General features: G+C 41.1%; 1 protein-coding gene across 4 annotated transcripts in view; it reads left to right on the forward strand.

The window, feature by feature from the left end:
* The window catches only part of IKZF2 (IKAROS family zinc finger 2), a 114,280-nt gene that overhangs the window by 61,121 nt on the left and 30,823 nt on the right, over positions 1 to 22,336 (forward strand). For all 4 annotated transcript variants that reach the window (XM_074910343.1, XM_074910344.1, XM_074910346.1 and 1 more), the window contains 2 exons: positions 1,250 to 1,516; positions 11,116 to 11,283. In XM_074910343.1, the coding sequence (XP_074766444.1) occupies positions 1,250 to 1,516; positions 11,116 to 11,283 (435 nt within the window). The remainder of the gene's footprint in view (positions 1 to 1,249; positions 1,517 to 11,115; positions 11,284 to 22,336) is intronic.

Below are 22,336 nucleotides of genomic sequence, written 5' to 3' on the forward strand. Positions count from 1 at the left end.
AGCAATCAGACATATTTACTCCTAACTCTCTTGTTTGGTCCTCAGCGAGGTATCCCTTTGGTGGCTGCTCTGGAGCACACCTGGCCAGGGTTCGCAGACACTGGCCAGGTTCCACTGCTGTCACTGACACTCGTGCCAAGGGCCTTAGTACAGAGGTCAAAGACTGCTTAGATATGAAGGCTGAATCACCTCCTTTTTAAACCTCTCAGCAGGATCAAGGCTTAGGAAAGCAGACACGTGGGCTTGCCTTCTGGCTGACAGTGTGGATGGAGAGTGTGACTCTGGGACAGGCCTTTTGGCAGTTTTGACCAACCATTGAGGCATTGAAATAGGGGTGTCTGGTGATTAAAGCACCCCTGCACCAACACCCCTACATGAAAAGCGAGATGCATTAATTTTCTTTAAAGATTTTCTGATCCCACAAGCTCTTGATAGAGGAGGTTTATCCTGTGACCTGAGGATCACAGAAATCAGTTGTGAGCCCACCAGTCTAACTAGGCAGATATGAAAGGTCTTCAACTGCACTTATTTCACTTGCAAATAAAAATAAGCCAGCAGCATAGGTCTTGCTTCAGATGTGTTTGCATTGGCAGTGCCCCATTTACGTGAATGAGAAGATGGTAGCAAAAAAGCACTAGAGGCTCCTCCACAGATTGGTCTCCCCTCTGTCAGGAAACCTGCCTGTGCATTTGGAGGTTTCCAGCACAGTTCACAAGCCTGGCTTCTCTGGGTTCCTGTGTTTTGAACAATCTTGTCCACAATGGATGTTTCCATGAGCTGTGGCAGTGCAATATCCTCTCTTTGGACACCTTATGTGTTGGTGCACTAGCTCAAGGCAGCAGCTGAAGGAAGCAGCTCTGGCTATGTCCTTTGCTTTCTAACTCAGGCTCCTTGACAGGAAGGGAGCTCCTGTGTTTCAAGCTGAGAAGCAGGAGGTCAGTTTTTAAGCCTCCTGCATCTCTGCAACTTCTGTTAGGTCTCTGAATCATGCTGTGCCTTAGTTCCTATACTGTAAAATAGGGATAGAAATTAGGAATTAAAAAAAAACACAACAAAACAAAACCAAACAGGGCCCTGAAGAAATATGCAGCTGTAACTTGTAGTCCCATCACCACCACGAGGGCCTCGTGTTGGTTTGAGTTTCAGGACTGTGCTTTAATATTGACAATACTAGGAATTTATCATGATATTATCAGTTTGGAATGTAGAAAATACACATTTTTAATTTTTTTTTTTTTTTTTATTTCAGCAAATTCAGTAAAGCTAGAAATGCAAAGTGATGAGGAATGTGACAGGAAGCCCCTGAGTCAGGAGGATGAGATCAGGGCTCATGATGAAGGAAGCAGCCTGGAAGAGCCCCTCACTGAGAGTAACGAGATGACGGATAACAGAAAGATCCAGGAGCTATCGAGCGAGGGAGGAATCCGGCTTCCGAATGGTAAACTGAAATGTGACGTCTGTGGCATGGTTTGCATTGGGCCCAATGTGCTAATGGTACATAAAAGGAGCCACACTGGTAAGCAGCTGAAAGAAAATCTGATGACTGCCTGTGGCGTCTGATGTTGATATTACCTGACAACTCTTCTCTCTTCCCTTTTCATTCATGGGGTAGCAGGAGGCTGGGGAGGGGTGAGACGGGCTTCATTGGTTTTGTTATCTTCCTGCTCCCCAAATTCTGGTGATGCTGGGTTTCCGGCAATCATGGTGCTTCCTTGACATTTCAGCCTTTGGTTCTTAAAAACAGCAGAAAGTCTGGAAGTTGCCTTTTTTACTATTCTTGACCAGGAGCAAGATGGTGAGAGTCATCCTCTGGCATGAGGGGGTGTGTGTGTGCGTGCTCATGTGTGTGCATGTGCAAGACTTTTAAGCCTTTAAGGTGAGTCTTAGACGGTCTTGGAGGTGCTCACAGGCAGACAATGCCGGCAGATTCCCAGGGATCTCACACCTCCTGTGCAAGTGGCCTCACAAACCTGGGATTAGCAAGCCCTGCGGGGGACACTCATTACCTAGCGATCCTGATACCAGGATGGCTGCTCATTGTCTGACAGCTCTATTGGGAACTTCACCTGAACTGCTGTTGTGCGCTAGCACTTGGCTCCCCTTCACCATCCAGATACCATTTTTGTGGCACCTTTCAATGCTTGTGTTCTTCTATAATTTATTTTTATTACTATTAGTAACTACTACTGTTTGGAGACCAAAACAGCTTACTAGGCTTAGGGATCTGAGAAATCAAGAGGCAGACAAAACATTTGTGATACGCTGATTGAGCAGGTCTGTGAGGTCTGAAAGATGAAGCCTTGAGTTCAAAACACAGAATTTCAGGGGAGTTTTGGCTGATATGACAAACTAGGGTGCCCAGGAGGCTGGTACTCACTTTGTTGCTGCTAGTCCTCTGCGGGGAGTGACAGTTACCTCCAAAAGTACAGATGGTGCCAGAAGACAACGCGCTCTGGTCTTGCAGAGGTCTACCTAGCAGAGCCTTTGATTCAAAAAAACATGTAAACTTATGCTTAACTTTTATGAGCTACAAGCATGTGTAAGTCACCTGAAGTGCTACAATATATACTACCTTAAGATACACACTTAAATCTTATTAAGGTTAAGCAGATTTCTGTGTTGGAGCCTCAGTGGGTGTTTTTTCTTCATATTTTATGGACAAAATGAAAGATATTTTGGTTTTTTATCTTACTCTGCTAATATTTAATGGGGTGAGAGACTCACACTGACTATGAGATATCTGCTAAGATACAAAAAGAAAAGTGGGGTTTTAAGGTAGGGTAAGGTAATCCCTTTGTAAACCTGGTAGTTTGCAGTCAAATAGTGTGCCCTTGATGGGAAAGAAATCAATAGAATTTCTGTACAGAGGAATAATAAATATATATTATGTAGTTAATGCCCTGTATAGAAGTTGTATTGATAATAACTTAACATAATGTATAATGCAAAACATTGCAGTGTCGTTTACGATGTAGTCTTGATTTTAGACAGCAGTTATGACAGGGGAAAAGCATTACCTGCAGAACCAAAATCTTGATTAACAATTTGACATGCTATTGCTAGGAAAGGGAAAGAGAATAGAGAATGTAACAGACTGAGTACCCAGCTTTCAACCTCCCTAAAAGTTTCATTGGCACTTGCGCGCATCTGAGCATATGTGTTGTAGGTGCATCAGAGTCCACGTATTTGAACTTGAGCAGCTAAATTAGACCTGCTGAATTTAGATTTAGGTACTTAATTAAATGGTCTGCATTTTTTTGAGATGCTGAATAGCTAGCACATCTTTTAAATACAGACAAGCTGCCTTTTTCATGTTGAAGATGACATGCAAATTCAAAGAAAAAGGAACCAAATCTCATCTGTGTGCAGGCAAGACAGCTGTATGCGGGTGCAGGGGTAGGAATTGCATAACTGGTAGCTTTTTCCTTTGGGCTGGTTCCTTTTAGAGCTCTGACTCTTTTCCCATCTCAGCAGAGGAGATATGATGTATTGCTCTATACAGATGATTTCAAGTATATAGAAATGGCATTTCTTTTAATGTGCAGCTCGGTGCCCTACTCTCAGTAAACTAGTTGGCAAATTTTGTCGGGGAATTTCCCTCCCTCCCTCCCCCCCCTCCTACTTTGTTTTTTAATACATGCTGCTGCCTCACTGTCCACAACAGAAGGAAAAGTTTGCTTGGATTTCCACATCCTTGATTTTAAGGAGTATTTTTAACATACTAGTATCAGTCTTTTAAAGTGCAATGCCACTTCCTCAGCAGCCGGACGCGATGGGCTGGCCCCAGCTCTGGAATGAGCCCTGACCTGTGGGTAGTCTGGTTTTGCAGCCCAAGGGAGAATGGTGGAGGGAAGGGAGGTTGTCCCTAGTGAGTACAAAAGGATGATATTCTTTATCAGCTAATGCAACTGGCATGTGAATCCTTACCTCTCAAAGCCAGTTTAAGTATGTTTTGGGAGCTGAATCCTGCTGTACTCTTCTCTTTATCTGTACACAACCAGAGCATGGTCTGGCCAGTTGTTTGCATTGGCAAAAACTGAAGTCTCTTTCCCTTCCCAAAAAACCTGTCAGCATTCTATGTAAATCACACAAAAAGCTGTGGTCCATAGTAGGGGCTGTAATTTGCATGTATGCTGGGATGAGAATGTGGCTTTCCTTACACCAGGGACCTAGGCTTTGCGAGAAGCTGTGCTATATGGCTTTGGCTGCGTTAAACATGTAGAGTCACAGTTTTCTTCAACCATTATTCATCTGTTCCTGAGGAGCACTTGTCTTCCCTGCCACATTATGGGAGTTCAGTCACACAGATATAGGGACAGGGAAAATTAATCTCTGCTGTGAATGAGGCTGGAGTAGACGAACTCAGTGTCCAATCTCTCATCCTCATGTGCTGGAGGATTTCCTCCGATGTCTGCAGTCGCCTCTTTCCATGATAGACCAAGACAGGGATTTCCCATTCATCCTTCAGATCTGCACAAGCACTGCCTCGTGCATGTGGTAGAAGTGATGCTTTGGTCTATGGCACCTCTGTCACAGAGCCCATGGCACTGCTCATCTGATACTGCCAAACACATTTCTCTGAAAACACTGATAATTCAGGTGATGCGTTTTTGTAATCTGCATGGGCATCAGGAGAAGGCCTTTCTATTTGTTTGTCATCGCTGACAGAAAATAAATAAAACACTCAATGTGGGAATTAAGCATGATGCACTCCCTACTTTAGTGAGGAGGGTACCCCCCCACCCCCTCCTGCACATGCTACATCCTCATGTCAGAAAAATAGCATATGTCAGGTTTGATTTATTTTCCTCCTTTCTCATACTATCTTCTTTTGGTCCAGATTTCATATTCCGCAGGACATGCCCTGAATGGCAACATCTTTATCAGAGTTTTTTGTTACTTCAGGAGATGACTGGTCACATAATATTGCCACTGGATACTCCAGGGGCTTATGCTTGGGGATGTTGAGGGAAGGGGAGAAGAAGAAGATAAGGTCAATAATCCAATTTGTCTAAGGTAATGAAAAGGAACTCCAGTGATTTCTCACCTTTTTAGGCTTTCTTCTAGCGGGCCTGAAATAAAATTTTCTTGCTCCTCATTTTTGGTAAAGCAGAAACCATTTGCTGGTACAGCCCTGCTGCTGCCGCCTCTGTAATCTGCAAGGTCCACGCATTGTTCTTCCTTGCACTGTGAATTTGTGGGGTTTTTTTCTCCACTGTACCATCCAGTCCTTTATCTAGTCCACTGCTGTATTTTGAAACATTTTTATATTTCTAAAGGAGGGTTGGGATCATCCTCATTGTTCTAAGAACACCCAGAGGTTAAATGCTTTCTCTGTGTGGACATAGTGGGACAGTGACAGGTCAAATCTGGGTCCCTGGGTACAGGGCACAGCACAGCAGGCAACGGGGATAGCAGTCTTGACCAACTCCCACTTTGGGCTGCTCATAGGTTAGTTTTAGGCTTTTTTGGGTGCTAACCACAGAAGGGTCTCAGATCTTTGCTTGCACTCCACGTGCATTTTAGTACGACAAATTCAGTGAAATGAGATATGTGCCCATGAGGAAAATCCTTAAGTTCTGCTTTAGCATCCATAGTGTTATAACTGAACATATGCAACACTGGAACTCTGAATGCTGTTTAATTTTTTTTCATGCAGAGTTCAAGTTTTTGGGACACCACTAATAAATGAGGAAAAACCCAGTTGTGTTGTTCAGTATAAAAGACTTCTGTGCCTAAAGAAGCTAACAAAGAACAAATTTAAACAAATGGTCATGTTAACATATTACGATTTGCTCCATGGGATTGCTTGTTTTATTTTCTAGTAGAAAGGTTTTCTTTGGTCTAATTTGTAATTTGTAACCTAGTGCAGGCTTCCTGCCTCTTGCAATATGAATTGATTTGGCACTGAATCAAAAATTGTAGACGCAAATTTTTAAAAGTGACATTTTCTACTCAGGTTCTTAAATCTAACATTTCCAAAAGTCTCATTTTCTACTTAAGCATAAAGAAGGGGAGCTTAGATTTTCAAAACTGCTCTCTGCCTAAGGATGTGTTTTAATTGCAGTACTCAGTAGCTAAACTCTCCTGATATTTTTGCCAGTTCACGAAGGATTTTTCTCCCTTAAGAATATGGTCATAAATTTGTGTTCAGAGGACACTTGGAAATTACTCAGGATTTCCCAGAATTTTTATGAGAGTGTTGTCACTACTGTTTTATAATAAACTGCCCTTTCTGAAGTAGGTTTTTCCCAACAAAAAGTCCTAGTAAAATCACTGATTTCAGGGGATGTGCAGCCTGTTAAGTGAATCTGATAGAACAGTAAGTAGGTATGCAGAGTAGACTGTCCCCAGAATAACAAATACAGAACTGGAACGAAGTCTGCTGCTCTGTATCTCGCTTGGATAAAGGCAGATTGCAACTCACTGCCTGTCACTCTGTTAGTAGCACAACTGATATTTCATTTGTGCTCCTGGACAGAGCAGAATCAGAGCAGTTGCAGCATCTGATGAATCAGGAGAAATGTTTCATTTTAACCGAATATTAACAAAAAGCCTACTACAGAAAGGTGAAAATCAGTATTATTAGTATCAGCAAATACTTTCTGATGGCAGCATTGACACAGTAATTTTGCATTAAGAAGTTAAAGTAAATGTGTTTGAGAAGTACCTAAGCTATCCTTTGCACATCAAAAGTATGTGCCAAACAAAAAAGGCTGAGATCTTAGATACACATTTAACCAGGACGGATATTAAATGTAGTCCCACTGGACCCAGTTCTATGTAGGACTCTATCCTGGCTTTCCTTGTTATAATGAAGAGATTTTAAAACCAACATTTTTTTAAAAAAGGTAATTAAAACATTTACAGGAAGGGACTTGAGCACTGCTGTAGAAATAACTAGGCCTCACTGTTAATGAGAACTAGTGCATTATTTTGTGAGTTGATCCATTTGATTTCAAAGGCACAAAAGTTACCAGCCAAGGGTTGTGAAAATCTGACTCTCCTTGCTGCTGGTTTGGAGGCTTTTTGTCCTCAGTCAAATTTCTGTTTTGATACAGAAAATATCACTGATGTATTATTTTGCACCGGTATGAGATTCGAAGAAGGATAACTCATACTGAAACTTCTGCGCAGCACTTCCGTGCTGAGGCGGTAAAGGAGAGTTATTGTGCAGGGAAGCTTCCAATTAAGCAGAAAAAGGAGTTGGTTTGCTTTTTGAAATAACATTTGACATATACGTGGTAAAATATGAATGCTGTTAGTGGGAAGTTAATCGGTTCATTCACTTGGTTTCAGGTTGTATCAGCTAGACGGCGTTTGTAGCTTGTTCTATAAAGTCTCCGGCCAGCTGCCATATATTAAAGATACTTATGAAGGGACGGTGTCTTGCTAATAACCCTGACTCCCTTGGTCCACTTCACCTTTCATTTCAGTATTTGTTTACACAACAGCAAGTTAACTTGTATACTTTAGATACTGGTGTAGTTAAGGAGCAGTAATATTTCATTATTTCATTTCCTGGAGGAGACATAGCTGTAACAGATGCATGATAAACAACAAACTGTGAAGTTTCAGCAGTATTTTACTGTAATTTGGAGGTAAATATTTGAAATCATACCTTTCAATTAATACTTTATTTAACTGTAAAATTATTAAAACTGTTGGATTTGTGTATTTAATTAATTATCAGGGCTGTTCCCTGGCACAAGCCCCTCTTAGGGGGGTGCACAAGCCTTTAGGAAAGGTAATACTTGGCAGCTCTAGCTCACCTTGCCATGTCCATTCCTGAAGTAACTTTAAATAATTACATTCCCTGAGCTGCAGAACGAGGCTTTTTAGACATTCTTGGTTTTGTCTGGCTTTAGATCTTAAAACTGGAGTTGAAAAGAAACATCATTTTTGTTTGGCTAGCTGTTCCTCCTCCTCTCCCCACTCAGAAATTCAGTTTGGTTTGGTTTGTTTTTATAAATCACTAAGCTTTGAGGTTTTTCTGCCATGGTTTAGCTCTAAAATAGAGAAAAGGTTTAATACTTAGACTAAAAATATTTTGCAGTTGCATTGTAGTCACATAGTTTCCAGTGCTGAAAAGCAAAACACTTGCTTAAGTCACCTTTCAGTACATGTTCTTCTTATAAGGAGTTTTTACTTTAATAAATCAGTGTAAGTATATAGAGTCAAATGGTAAATCTATAGCTATAAATAGTGAAAAACATACCATGCTTATAATTGTCATTACTCTCTTGTAGTTGTGTATGCCACCTGTTTAATAGGTCTATAGTTTCTGGTATGTTTGTGCTGCTGTCACCCCCAAAGATACGAAAACATTTGAAACATCATCAAGGACTGTCATGTAGAGAAGAAATTTAAAGTCTTTTTGTGAGTGGATGTTTAGTTTGAAGTGTGATTAATTTGAGCCTATGGATAAAAATGAGTTTTCACAGAAGAGTAAGAGGAGGAAGGATGTCAAGGTTGTTATTTCATTATTAGGAAATAGTAATACTGGAGAACTGCTTACAGACCTACTAGGAAAAGGCAGCAGGATAAATAATTGTCTTCTCAAGGCACTGAAGGGACAAAGAAATCTGGTTTGCTAGTATCTGGAGCAGGTATCAGCACAGTTCTTGGAAAACCAGCAAAATATTCTTATTATTAAGTCTTTTTTTTGTGTACCCTTCAGTTGGATAATGGTCTTTCAGATTAGCTGTACTAATTGTAAAAGCCACTAATCAATAGTACAAAGGTGTGACCAAAATTATCAGTCATCCCACAAGCCTGCAGCTTAAACAAGGAGAAGGAATCAAATGATTGGACAAAAGTATTACAAACAGATCAAAGCAGCTATTTACCCGGAATTAAGCCAGTAAGAAAAATTAATTTGTGCTGGCTTTAAATAGATACAAAGGTTATTTAAGGTAAAATGTGCTATTGTGGCAGATTCTGTCTATTTCAAGAGAGGAGCAGAGTATCGGTGACTTTGTGGTGGGTGTTTTCATGTCATCTGTGCCCCCGAACTGTGGTGCAGTGACTGTTTGAATTCCTGACCAGAGGCTTCAGCTGCCAGTTTATCAAGGAATAATACCTGCTCTTACATGGCCTCCAAAATATCAGAGATACATGGGTGATGTAGTGGGTAAAACATATTGACTGCATAGTTTTAAATACAGCAGGAGTAAAAGGAAAGACTTTAGACTTGGTAAGAAACTCGCTACCTTCTTTAATGTTGTCATCCTGAAACTGAAGCTATCATTCCTGAATACTGAGAAACGTGTCAAAGAAGGGTTTTTGCCTGTTTTCTCAGACAGTGAAAGCAAAACAGAAAAGAAAAAAAAAAAAAACCCTTATGTTTTTCTACTACAGGCTCTTTAGATATCTCTGTTATGGACATTTTGAAATTATTTGAAAGAAGATAATGGCTAATCAGATCCTTTAAGTATAGTGTGGGAGTTTGAAAGGGAGACCACAAACTCTGTCAATTCCAATGAGTTCATGTTCGGTGTATTGGAAGAAGAGCTTTATGCCCTGATTTATTTTTTTTATTATTATGTAGAAACCTTAGTATCTTCCTCAGTGCATCTGAAGTCGTTTCAGATATACTTTCCAGCTCACGCATGTGAAGTGAAATTGCAGAAGTATGGCATATATATGGTGCACCTGTCTTCTGCTGCCCTCCTGCCAGGACCATAATGCTGGCAGTGATTTAAACCACTGAAGCAAGAATTGCTTGTGGGCATCTGTAAGAGCACTCTTCTTCCTCTTTCCATTTGAATCTACAGACTTATTTTGTACTTCGCACTAGGCACGTGAACTACTTTTGTAAAAACATAGCATTAATTTTGTCCAGCAAGGGAGTAATCAATTTAAAGCAATTGAAAAAAGACTTTGGAGAGATGTGGCAGATCACAGAATGTGTTTGCACTTCATGAGATCTGTGCTTCAGGCCGCTGAATTCAACATCAGAAAGTCCCACCAGACTCTGTGATGCACTGAACAAATGAATGAGGTTGCTTGTGTCTTAAATCTGATGTTCAAGACCTTGTTGCACTGGAGCCCTACTTGGTGAAAACATTTCTGCATCTAAAGCCCAGCTGCAGTAAAGCGTTTAGGCAAGGGGCCAGCACAAGTATATGCTTGTGCCCTATTGGTTTGCACAGAGGGACACAAGTGGATGATTTGAGCAGACTGTCTGGAAGAATGCTTGGAACAGAGGCTGAGTGTCCTCAACAAATGTTGACATAAGAGTATGGTTTCAATAATTTGTGATACTTCACAAAACTTTTGTGAGTTTGTCAGGTTTTTTCCTCTAAATAATAATAATAGTAATAATAATAATAATAATAGTTTTTAAAGGTTGTTTGTTTTTATGGATCCAATGCCACTGTCTAGGGAAAACATGAAGGATTAACATCAAAATAAGTTTTGGATGTGTGTGAATGCATGGGGTGAAGGGAGAGGGTAAGGTGTAGAGTTTCTGATAATTTTTTTTTTTGTCAGATGAGTCTTTTCGGTTAGTTTTACTTACAGCACAAATTTGCTTATTTCACAGTTTAACGGTCTCAGATTTTAATCAGTGTTTGCTACTGCCCAAAACCTGTGGGCTTCATCCTCACTTGCATCGATTCTCTTCATACCATTCTAGCATTGCAAAGCAGTCTTTAAAAGGGGATTTCAATTCAAGTATAATGTAAGCAAAAGATTTGGTTTGAAGTTAAGACCTTAACATCTGTCCAAGTCCAATTGTTAGTGAGTCCTAAAAACTCATATGGATTGGACCTATACTAGAAATAAGTGCAAAACCATAGAGGTAAATACTACAAAACCACAGTTATAGATTTAGATTTTGAGCAGAGCTCATCTTTTATGAAGGATAAAACCTCTGAGGTGGAGAACTTTGAGAAAATTGGGCTACATTAATCACCTCAAGGAAGAAGCCTCAGATAGTGATTTGAGGCTTCGTCTGTTGTGCAAAAGAAACAGGCTCTGACATTAGCAAGTGCCATGTGGTGGTGGGGTCTGTACCTATGTAAGATGGCACTGTTACAAAGAGCAGGATAACTGGCTCCATGCATCTTCTGATGTTTCTTGACAGCTCTCTCCCTTCCAATTCCCTTCCAGGTGAACGCCCCTTCCACTGTAACCAATGTGGAGCTTCTTTTACCCAGAAGGGGAACCTGCTGAGGCACATCAAGTTGCACTCTGGGGAGAAACCATTCAAATGTCCTTTCTGCAGCTATGCCTGCCGACGGAGGGACGCCCTCACAGGACACCTCAGGACGCACTCTGGTGAGCCCACCTTGTCTTCTCTTCCCTCTTGTTTCTTCCTTTACCGTTCAAGTGATCCTGGTGTCTCTGGGTCTGTACTATCCTCTTCAGATAGTGCAGCTCTGAACTTTGGGAAAGCCTTGATGTGAATCAGAAAAGTTGTGGTTCAGCCACACCTCTCCTTTTGTGTAACTGAGCTCCTCCACTAGTGCTATCGCATTTCCCTTTTAATGTCTCCTTGGGTGTATCCAGGCTTCGCTGGCAGATTGTTTTGACATTCTCAGCCCCAAAGTGGCTGTGAAATTCCAGAGATCGAAAAGAATAACTGTGTGCTCTTGGAAACCTGCTTTGTAGTTCATACCCATTTCTTAATCTAATAAGTGCCATATGCTAGTGGAGTTCATACTTGTTCATCTTTCAAAAACCTCCTAATTGCATTTTTGATTCAGTTACATCTTGCTGCAGTCCCAATTCATGGCAGCCACAGCACTTACCCTAGAGCAGACCCAATGGCCAAGAGAGATTGAGTTTGTCTTGCCTTGCTACCTGATAGTATCATGTCTATATCAAGACTACTTCATACAGTTTCTTGATATGTTCTAAAGAAATACCTGTCACATAACTGCATGTTAGTAGTTATATTGGTAGCCCTTATGATCAGGATCAGATGTGTTTCAAGTCCCTGTAGGCTACACCAAGGGGCTGCATTCTGCCCACTTAGTCATTTGTGTAGGACTCTTGAGTGAGATCTGGCTGTGTTTTTTATCTCCTAGGATGTTCAACTTTTGTGTCCAAGCCATTTATAGGAGACTGTGTTTTTCATTGTTGAATGAGCAGAGATAATTGGACTGGTTACAAGTGACAGCATTATAGATGAACTTTTCTGAGGTGTTAGCAAATGTGTGACTACTGAAACACAGTGGTTGAAGTGCAGCCACAGACAGAAACTCTGCATGTGAGAATGTAATCGTGGAGCTTCCTGACTCTTTATATGCGTTTCTTCTGCAGGGTCAGTGTCACTTCAGTAGAGGTTTCTGGTTTGTGAGCATTAGGCTGGTTTTAGGATACAGAGTTGCCTTGACATTTCCAAGAATCAGAAAGGATAAGCTAGTAAGCTTCTCCAGGTAGACTTTGGAGTATGCAGGAGGCTGTATTGATGCAAACGTACTGCTGACAGAAAGCATGAGCTTCCAAGGGAGTGCAAGTGTGGGATTAGGCTGAGAATTTCTTGAGAGTTGTCAGCCGTGAGGATTTGATCTGAAAGTCAAAAGGGAAAATGTCTGTGGAGCTGTGAGGTGCAATTTTCACACATCTGACCATAACTGTAGTTTCAACTTGAAATTTAGTAAAAAAGAAAACACGATAAAAATATTCACCATTAAAATAAAAAAGGGAGTTGTGACATAAAATAGCCCACATTACAAAACATGAACATTGCGGTTGAAGATTGTTTTCATAATATGAATATAGGTTTTGTTACCTAGATACAGCCATTGATAGAGATTGTTCGTTCTTCCTGTGTGAAAAGTGCATGGCCGATGTTTCTGCTTTTTGCATGAGGATGAAATGTAAAGGTGCGGGATTTTCAGAGGGCACCTAAGCTATTTAGGCATACAAGTTCCCCTGGAGCTCCTTCCCTAACTGACTTAGCTGTGTTCAGGTATGCTCAATTTGTAATTTTATGGTTTGTTTTCAGTGGAGAAAGAGTCACCCCTCTTAAGTAGTCAGCTACAACGGTTTTCAACAGAGGGCCAGCAGGAACAAACAAGTGCTCCCACAACACTCTCCAAGACAGTTCTTAGAGTAGCACTCAGATGAAGAGTTAGAAACCTGAGATATTGCCCTAAAACCTGGCATCCATCTACACGAAGGTGAAACGCCAATCTGAATGTGAGCATGGAATTTAAGGTGTCTTTCTGTCCCTGTTACATAGGAAAAGTGCATGGTTTATGCATATGTATTTGTGGAACCTGGTTCATGGAGAAGTTGGGTAGATGTTCGCTTTAAAAAAGTGCTTGTATAGTACACTGATACAAAAGCATTTAAAGCAGCTTCGTATCAGTGTACTATACAAGCACTTTCTGCTTTAATAAAGCACGCATCAGAGAACATAGACCTTGAAGGTGTAGAAAATCTAGTAAACTTCATCGAAGGTGTTTTCCAACCTAAATGATTCTATGATTCTACAAATGTTTACCTCTTCTGCTATTTCTGACCAGAAAAGAGGATATCAGATAAAATATAGAAAGAAGAGGTTGAAAACTGTTTTGAAATATGAGACTTGAATCCAGTTTCGATCTGGTACCCTTAATGTCTAAATTGAGATGAGTCTGAATATGTTTTTTATTTATAAGAAGAAAGCTCTTTAGGTCAAATCCTCAGCTGATATAGATTTGAATTACATCCCCTAAGCAAAGAAAGTACTGCTATTTTGCACCAGCTGAGAATCTGGTACATGATTTCATAAGTGCAAGACCAATTTCCTTTTTTCTGTTGTATGTCCTTTTCCTTCTTAAATAAAAAAAGTGCTATTAATCAAAAACACCCCATTCTTTTTTATTTCCCAAGAAGGTTTTAAACTATTTATTTTTTATGGAAGGCAGAGTATGCAAGGAAGTAATTAAAGATTGTTTAAATTTTTTTTTTCATCCCAGCTAGTTTGATCTGTGATTTTGAAAACACTTTGTTTGTGTCACCACTTAGTCAGCTACACCCTCTCACTACTGCCATTTAGTCAATTTTTCCTGTGCTTAGTGCAGGATTTTCATGCAGTAAGACAGGAAAGGTGAAAAAATAAGGAAATGTAATTGCAAACAGAAATTAGCAGAAGCATCTCAGAGATATTTGAAATAGCTGAAGCTACTATTAACCTGAAAAAAAAATTAATGTATGACAGCTTTGGGGGTTTTTTGCTTTGGATGGATTTTTTTATTCATGATTTTTAATATTATTTCCTATTTATTTGAAAATGTTTCTAAGCATCACAATCCACATTGTGCCTCCCCTTCTTGTGCAGAATAATATCTTACTATATAAATGTTCCCAGGATGAGTGGTTAACAGAATATTACTTCGAATCTGTAACACTGCTGCTCTTTAACCCTAAATAATTAAGGACTTATCTTGCAGTGATTTACCCCTGCAATTATTTACCTTTTACTGACATATGGAGTTCTGATGAACTTTGTGTCTGTATTTTCCTCCCACATGCAGTTTCTTTGATTTCAGGAATATAATGATGCCTTCAGGACATCAGTAGAATAATGCCTGGGGAGAGATTCATGCACAGAATTACACTAAGAGTGGGCATGAGCCTCAAGGTACTTACGGGACTTTCAGATGTTGTTTTCAGAATTAACTCCATAGTTCCACAACACAGATAATACAGGAGAGGTGCCCGAGTGGGCTTCCAGGATGTAAGGACATGCTGTGGAGGGCTGGGGCAGAAGTTGTTAGCCCCCTCCTGCAGGATGCACTTGACAAACCAGCAGGGGTTGGCTTCACGTTGCGTGGGTTTTGCTGGTTTTAAAGAGGAAAACATCCAGGCAAAGCCAGTCTCCTGATCGCAGGCACAGAGTACCTGCTACCTCACCCTGAGACGTGCCCATCTTCTCTATCATCTTTAGAACTGCACAACGAGACAAATGCAGCTGCAAAACAGATGAGATGAATTCTACTGTAGGCAATTTAATGAACAAAACCCAGAAATTGTAAGGAAGACAGTTGATCCAACAGATCAATCTGATGGTTAAAGCACCTAGATGTTGACTAGTGCTTTAAAAGATATGACATACAACCTGATGCTGTTTTACCCTAAAAAGCCAAGCATCTTCAAATGGGCATGTAAAATTAACAGTCATGTTTTGACATTAATTTCTCTTCTGTCTAAAATGGAGCCAAGTCAGCCCTCCCCTCATAATGCTATTGTCAACGTAAATGCTTTGATAATTCTTTTAAAAGTCAAGGTTGCAGTGATGAGCAATCTGGAAGAGCCCATAGAAAACATTAGTGCATTAGTTTTCAGAGCAGAGCTTGGGCAGTAAGCCGTAAATGAGGGATGGGATCACTTGCTAAGGGGAAAACAAAACACAGATTAAATGAGAACCATCCATCCATCCTTTGCACTAAGCAAGGATGGTCCTGTGGGCAAATTATTTTGTGATTTTTATGATTAAAAGACTGTCCTGTCATGTATACACACACACATTGGCCACATGAACTCTTCTCAGGCAACCTTAATTATGGAATTTCCTGATTCTTCTCTTTATCTTAGCAACTTCAATCACATTCCCTTACTGTGGGAGTATGTAAGTGTTATTCATATATGAAAGCAGTTTTACTGTTTATTTCTTCCTAAAAACAGGTAGTCAGATCATTATTTTTTCTTGTCACAGAAGCTTTTCCTTGCAATACATTTTAAAATTTGCTTCCAAGCTACTTTCTTTCCTGTTTAGAAAATGCTTTTTTTCCCCTTCTCCACTTTTAACAAATATTTGCTTTTTCCTCCCCCCCTTCTTTCTGGTTGCTGCTGCACATTATTACTGCCCAGCTCTTCAGCAGCACTGAACTAATGGTATCATTTTATTTGCAAAAGAAAAGCAGTGAAGCATTTGTTTTGAAAAGAAAGGCTCAGGCAAAAACTCCCAAAAGCACAATCTTAGCAAACTATGTACAGTGTGGAAGATAAAAGGTATGTATAATTAAAAGGGTAAATGCCTCGTTCATGGAAAGATAGTAACTCCGTCTACGCTTCTTGGTTTGCAAGTCTATCTTTCTCATCTCTTCTTCTCCATAAGGACTTTCTTCTCAGCAATTCTGGTGTGGTAGTGAGCCATTTGAGATGTTCTGACACCTGCAATTGCATGGCTGTTGTCGTCAGAACTGACAAGTGATATCTGTGTGTGCAACTGTGCTCAGAGGCAGAAGGAACCTGGTTCCTAGTTCTGACAATGTGCTTGACTCAATACCTGTTTGGAAGAGTCATCCCACCTGTGGGTGTCTCAGTCCAGCTGAAAAATTGGGAGAACAAGCACAGTGCTGGAAGACACAATGCTGTACCTGAAGTCCTGCGTGTCAAAAGCCAGTGAGAATTATTGAAACGGTGGAAAAGACAGTTATTAAGAGTAATGAAGAGTCGATGTTTTAAACTGCTTCTTTCATCTTGAAGAGACTTTTACCACTATTAACATCTCTAGTCTCAAAAGGCCCAATATCTACTGTGTAACCATGTCTTTGAGGTTGGGAACATCATAATTAAAAGAATCTTGGGACCTGAAATTCTCCTTACTCTCTGTGCTGGACTGACTCAAACACGTTGGGAATGGCAAAAAAGAATTAAATGTGAACAAGTAGGATACTGTCTGTGAAAAATGAAGCAAGTATGTGAAGAGGCGAGGGGATATTTTGCATGCAAATCCCAGTTCCACAAATAGGTTAGCAAACAGCATCTTCCCTCAGTTGTGATGAGCCGGTGGGCATTTATTCTGTTGATCTGATACTTAAAGCTCTATTTAATCAGGCAGAGCTACTCTTCCTCTCAGGTTTTCTTGTGCTATTTCAGTTAAACTCAGTGGAATTAACCTCGTCACAAAATCATTCTCTGTTTTTCTTATCGGATGCCAGGTTCCAAACTGCTATTAGCATGTACACAATACTGCACCTTCTCTGCTTTCTCATTAATGCTTCCAGCACCCAGAGGCCTTTGGTCTGTGTTGTAGACTGTCTAAAATCTCTGGTATTCTGCTTTCCATATTGTTTGTATGTGCATTTTTGGAAGGTAAGATCAAAATGTGTACAGGGGTAGGAGTTTGGTATGCCAGGTCTTTCATCCCCCAGGCATCCTTATTTAAAGTTTAATCCTCTGTAGAGCCAACTTGGATCCCATACTTCACTAAAGCCCCATCTGAACCTGATCCTTGAAGTGGTGGGGTCCTCTTCACCTCCAGAGCACTACTGTGATAAGTATTAGTATCAGTTATATAAAAAGATCATCTTTTATGTGCTCAGAATTATCTCAGTGTACAAGCTTGGTCATGCTAAGCCTTTTCTTCAGAGCATAATTATCACTGAGAAATCATCTTTGATTTAAAGATGCTGTGGGTTCGTGATCTTTCCAGAAAGGATACATGTAGGCTTTGGTTTTGGGGGGAACTTCTGAAAAGGTATGGTTCTACCCAAAGCAAGAAGTGTTCACTTTTAAAAGTATTGAAATTCCATGAAGATTCCCTCTTATCTGTGGTAGTTATGGATCAATCTTTGACTGTTCAACCCAAGAGATCTGTTTCCGTCAGATAAGACAGAGAAACAGGAGAAGTGGTCGTGGGGAACAAAGGTAGATGTGCTGTGTGCCAGCCTCATGAATATCTCTCTCTCTTAGGACCGGGTATCAGCTTTTTTCCTTTTTTTTTTTTTTTTTTACCTTCCCCCTCTCTCCAGGGTGTGTGATTGAGATGACAGGGGAACAGATGCTGTGTGGCTCCCTGCTTCTCATGGTGCCCTAGCGTAAGCAGGAGGTGGCCTGTTCCTTTAGTGCTTGGGGGCTGCCTGTAAATTGGCGGAATCAAGAAAGACTCACCCACTCTGCCAGCGATGAGAGACACCAACACCATGGGAGTATCGTTGTTCTAAATATCAATTCACGTCAAGATTAGTAGGTGCTAAGTTTTATCATGATATCTGTGAGACAAGTCTCGTGCCTCCTGCTGTATCTCTCAGTTCAGTGTGGCCTTGCTATGTCTCTGCCTCCTGCAAGTCTACCAGCGAGTCCTCTATTCTTTAGCAGAGAGAATGGGGAGAGCAGATTTGGAGGGAGGTTGCATCGTCTTCTCCTTTCCCTGATCATCCAAGTTTCTTCTCCTTAATGAGACAAGATGGCAGAATTGTGTTTGGTGTCAGGTTAAGTCTCTTAGACCCTTGGCAAGGAAGAGTTTTATGTTACGGCAGGAGGTCCTGCACCACAAAATGGGGAAAGAGTACAAATGCCTCGACACTGCAGCTTCACCATGAGGGAGTTTCTCGGGGCAGATTTCCGTTCTGCAGTACAACAAGGTGCTTATTACAAAGAGAGGACGAGTTGTCCTTTGCCCCTTTCTTCAAGACCTCCTGAACCTGCTGTCACCTCATCCAGAAGGTCAGACAGCCCTGTAATACTTAGGGGTAACGAGGTCCTTGTTTAGACAGCATCACTGTGGTGTAAGATTCACATGGGATCATGCCTCATTAATTTTGACCTGTTCCCTTCTTCCTGATAGAATGCCTGTGCCAAGATGGAAGTGTGTGTTTGGGACGGGACTGCTGGTGTCCAGTTTTTTCTGTGTTTTCTGTCTCTCCTCCACATTAGCAATTCACATCCTGGCATCATCAGCCAGATTCTGTACCTCTTTGTGTTGCCTCAGACCATATACAACTAGAACGAAGCACCTGGTCCTGCCCTATTGGCCTGCTATTTGGAGAGAAAACGGACGCTTCTTCAGTGCTGGGTGATGCCAGTTCTTATGCCAGCCATCCTGCTTTGGAGGAGCAAATGAGACAGTTGACTTGCTTTTTCCTCTGGGTTTTTATTCTGCCACAGTGCTGTATGTGGGATTTCACTGGCATCAAAAAAGGAGATGAATGTGATAAGACTTCTGCATATAGAGCAGCAGTCCTTCTAAACAGCATGCCTAACCTGTTTTTTAAACATCCAGAGAGACTGTTTCTATCTCCTCCCTAGGGAGACAATTCCACTTCCCATCTGCTTTTTATAGCTGTGACTCTCATCCTGATACTTAACCTAAACTATACTTTCTTTTGCTGCAGATTATTGCTCTTCCTAACAATATCTTCTGTGACTGTGAGTAATTCTTGTGCTCAGTTTACACTGTGATAGGCCATAGTCATATGTCTGGCATTAATTCTGTTCTAGTCTCTCTTTATCTTCCAATCGTTTAATCTCTTCATTACTAATTTTGAATTTTTTTACTACTGTTATTCACTCATTTATGAAGGACTTAAATTGTAAAGTCATTTTACACTTTTGAAACATGGGCCAGTACACATTGCCTGTCAGTGAAACTGAAATATAGAGCACTTCTCAACTTTGTCATGATGGTGAGAGGGCAGCATGCACAAATGATTGCAAGGCGCATGCATATTGCTGCAATGAAGGTCATGTAAGTACACAGCAGAGTATTCCCATGCTGCTGGTGCCCCTGCTGCATAGCATTGCATATTATCTCCTTAGTTTTACTTAGCCTTTGTGCAATAGTGAAATGAGATAATTACAAAGTGGAAGGAATAATAACTTTGTATTGTTACCATAACCACTGAGGTATTATACCCTGATACCAGCATGATTATCTTAGACACAATAGTAAGGTGATTATTAATAATGCTAAAGGACTTACTACTTAGCCTGCAATTTTTGTGTCTTTTCTTTTATGAACCCTATCTATTTTATCAGCCCAAAGCATGTGTGAAGTTGGGTATGTGTTGTTACCTGGTTGTTATCCATTTTTCAGTGATGGGAAAATGAAATAGAAAAAACCCATGAGACCCAATTTGCAAATTCAGGTACCTAAGCACCAAGGGAGCTTCATGTGGATTACTTGTCTTTCTGCTCCAGAACTACTATGGACAGGCTGGCAGGTGAGGGTCTGGTAGCTTAGGTATTTAAAGATATGTAGCCCTTTGCTCCTTTAAGTTCAAACTATAGAGGCATCTCTTGGCCTTGTTTTCCTTGTTGTCAGGTGTTGCTTCAGAGATCCACTATTTTTATGCTCAAGTTTGCATATGTACATACAAAATCAGAGTTCAAAGTGCAGCTGTAAACACGGGCATTGCACAGCCAGGCTCCAGACCGTCTTTGGGAGCTGGGTGTCTCCTTGCATTACAATAAGCTTGAGGGACATGATCCAGTGCATGAGGAGTCCTCCTGCTCCAGAGGCAGCCTTCTGAGGTAGCTGCAGTGGTTTCTGTAGAACGGATCCAAGAGGTGACTGAGAGCTTTCTTGTGCACTTGAGATGAGAAAATGGTTTTGACTTGACAAAGCCACATCTCAGCAAAACCAAGGCCACTTCTTGCACATACTCTGAGCAGCAAAATACCACCGCAGCTCTAAGGAGGAAAAAAGTAATTTTTTTTTTTTTTCCCCCTGAGAATATTATTTTCAGGGGCAAAAAGCTTTTGCATATTGCCTCTGAGGAAAGGAGATCTAGCATTTGGAGCTGGCCTTTGTCAGTTCTTGAAGGAGTTTGTGAAACCTTTCAGCTTGAGAAAGTTTGAGCTTGGAGTCAAATGGCGGTTTGAGGCCATCTTTCACTGCTATCTCAGAGCTATTTTATGGGGCAGTGTGAAATAGAGAATGGCCACTGACATTTTTGATAATACACGAGTGCTTTAAGGTCTCAGAGAGGTATTTTTGCCATCTGGAAAGAAACCCAAGAGAAACTAAAGGGGAAAAAAATAACCTAGTTAACGCTACGCCATAGCAGAGCTGCACAAAGCTGCTACTGATATATTCTCCCAAGCTCTCAGCAACCTGTAATTATGAATTGGCTTACAGCAAAGATATTGATGGATATCACTCAAGAAGGAAAATGAGATTGTCTAGATTTTTTACAGTCAACCTGTACTGAACTCTGTATGACTCTCCTCCTATTTATAACCCTGTGTGAAGTTCAAGGAAACTTGTCCTGGAGGTTTCCCATGAGAGGGAACTGTGTTTTTACCTGACTAAAGCTCTCTGGATATCTTCCCATTTTTTATTTGATCTAAGTGTGAACTTTCTCCACCCTCTGCCCCTCCTTCCTTTCTGGAGTGGTTAGAGAGGTTGATTACAGCCAGGATTACACAAGAGATGCCAGTTGCATACATGTTTTGCATAACTGTGCTGTGTTGATTTCAGACAGGGTGCCCCAAGTTCCCTCCGTGCCTTGCAACAGAGACACAAGATCTCTATCTTCATTCCTGAAGCTGGAGAAATGCTGTTGAGGCCCTGCCTATTGAAACTTTGACAAAGAGCACCTGGCTGGGACGCTCCCCATCCACACAGTTATCTGTCCACTGCAAAGCACTCGCCTTTGGAAAAGCCTCTACTTAAAGGTTGTTTGGGCTTTTTCTATGAAATATGCAAGTGTCACTGTACCTCTGTGGGAAGTGCTGCAAGTGATCGGTGGGGCAGTGTAATTCAGTAGGATTTTCAACATCAAGCAACAGAGTTCCCTGGGATGCTGCTGCTGCCCTGAAATTCCTCCTGCCCAGAGAGCCAGCTACCTTGTATTAAAGATGGGGGAATGTGTTCCCCAAGTACGTGTCCTTTCCCTCCCTTCTAGTGAGACAGGCGTGAATGCTCTCACGTGCTCTGAGATGATTGATGGCCCGTGGTGAAGATCTTGACCAGAAAATTAAGACAAGCTCATCCTAGTGCTGATTTTGAGGCCAGTTCACCATGGTTCTTATCTTCAAAAGCACTGAGATGTGCTTGATTTTGGCAAGAATTAGGGGCTTTGACAGTCTGGGCATTAGCCTGTTTTTCAGCTCCTTTTGCTGGCAAGTAGGTACTTTCTTCCCCCTGCCTCTTCAGTTTGGAGTGGTAGTCTAGAACAGCACAGAGGGTCCCCCAAGCTGAACAGGACCGGGGCTGTTGTGAGCTGCCTATAGCATGGTGCTGTATCATGGGATAGAGCTGGTCTCACAGGTAGGCAGAGCCCAGACTACTTAAGGGCTTCAAGCTCTTCCTAGAAAATAAATCATATGCAAGGGATATACTGCTGAAAATCTGATGATGAAATTTTTATATAGAAAAGCGACATGGGCCATAGACTCTCTCTCACTTGGATACCCTTCATGTGCATGCATTTTGCTCGTCTCCTTGGAGACAGTGGCTTGTCTGAGAGCAGCTAGCCTTGGCTAGGAAAGGCCTGACATTTCTGGTTTGCGGGATCAAGCTGTGCTGCTGAATTTTCCAACAACCACAGAGACATGATTTGATACAAGCATAAGCAGTTCTGTACCAGATTATTATGTGAGCATCTTTCTCTAATACCTCTCCAGGGACACCACTCAAGTCCCTGGTGTGAAAGATGGGTTCAAAGAT

The sequence above is a fragment of the Athene noctua genome, chromosome 7 (assembly GCF_965140245.1).
Source record: "Athene noctua chromosome 7, bAthNoc1.hap1.1, whole genome shotgun sequence".
NCBI classification, from domain to species: Eukaryota; Metazoa; Chordata; class Aves; order Strigiformes; family Strigidae; genus Athene; species Athene noctua.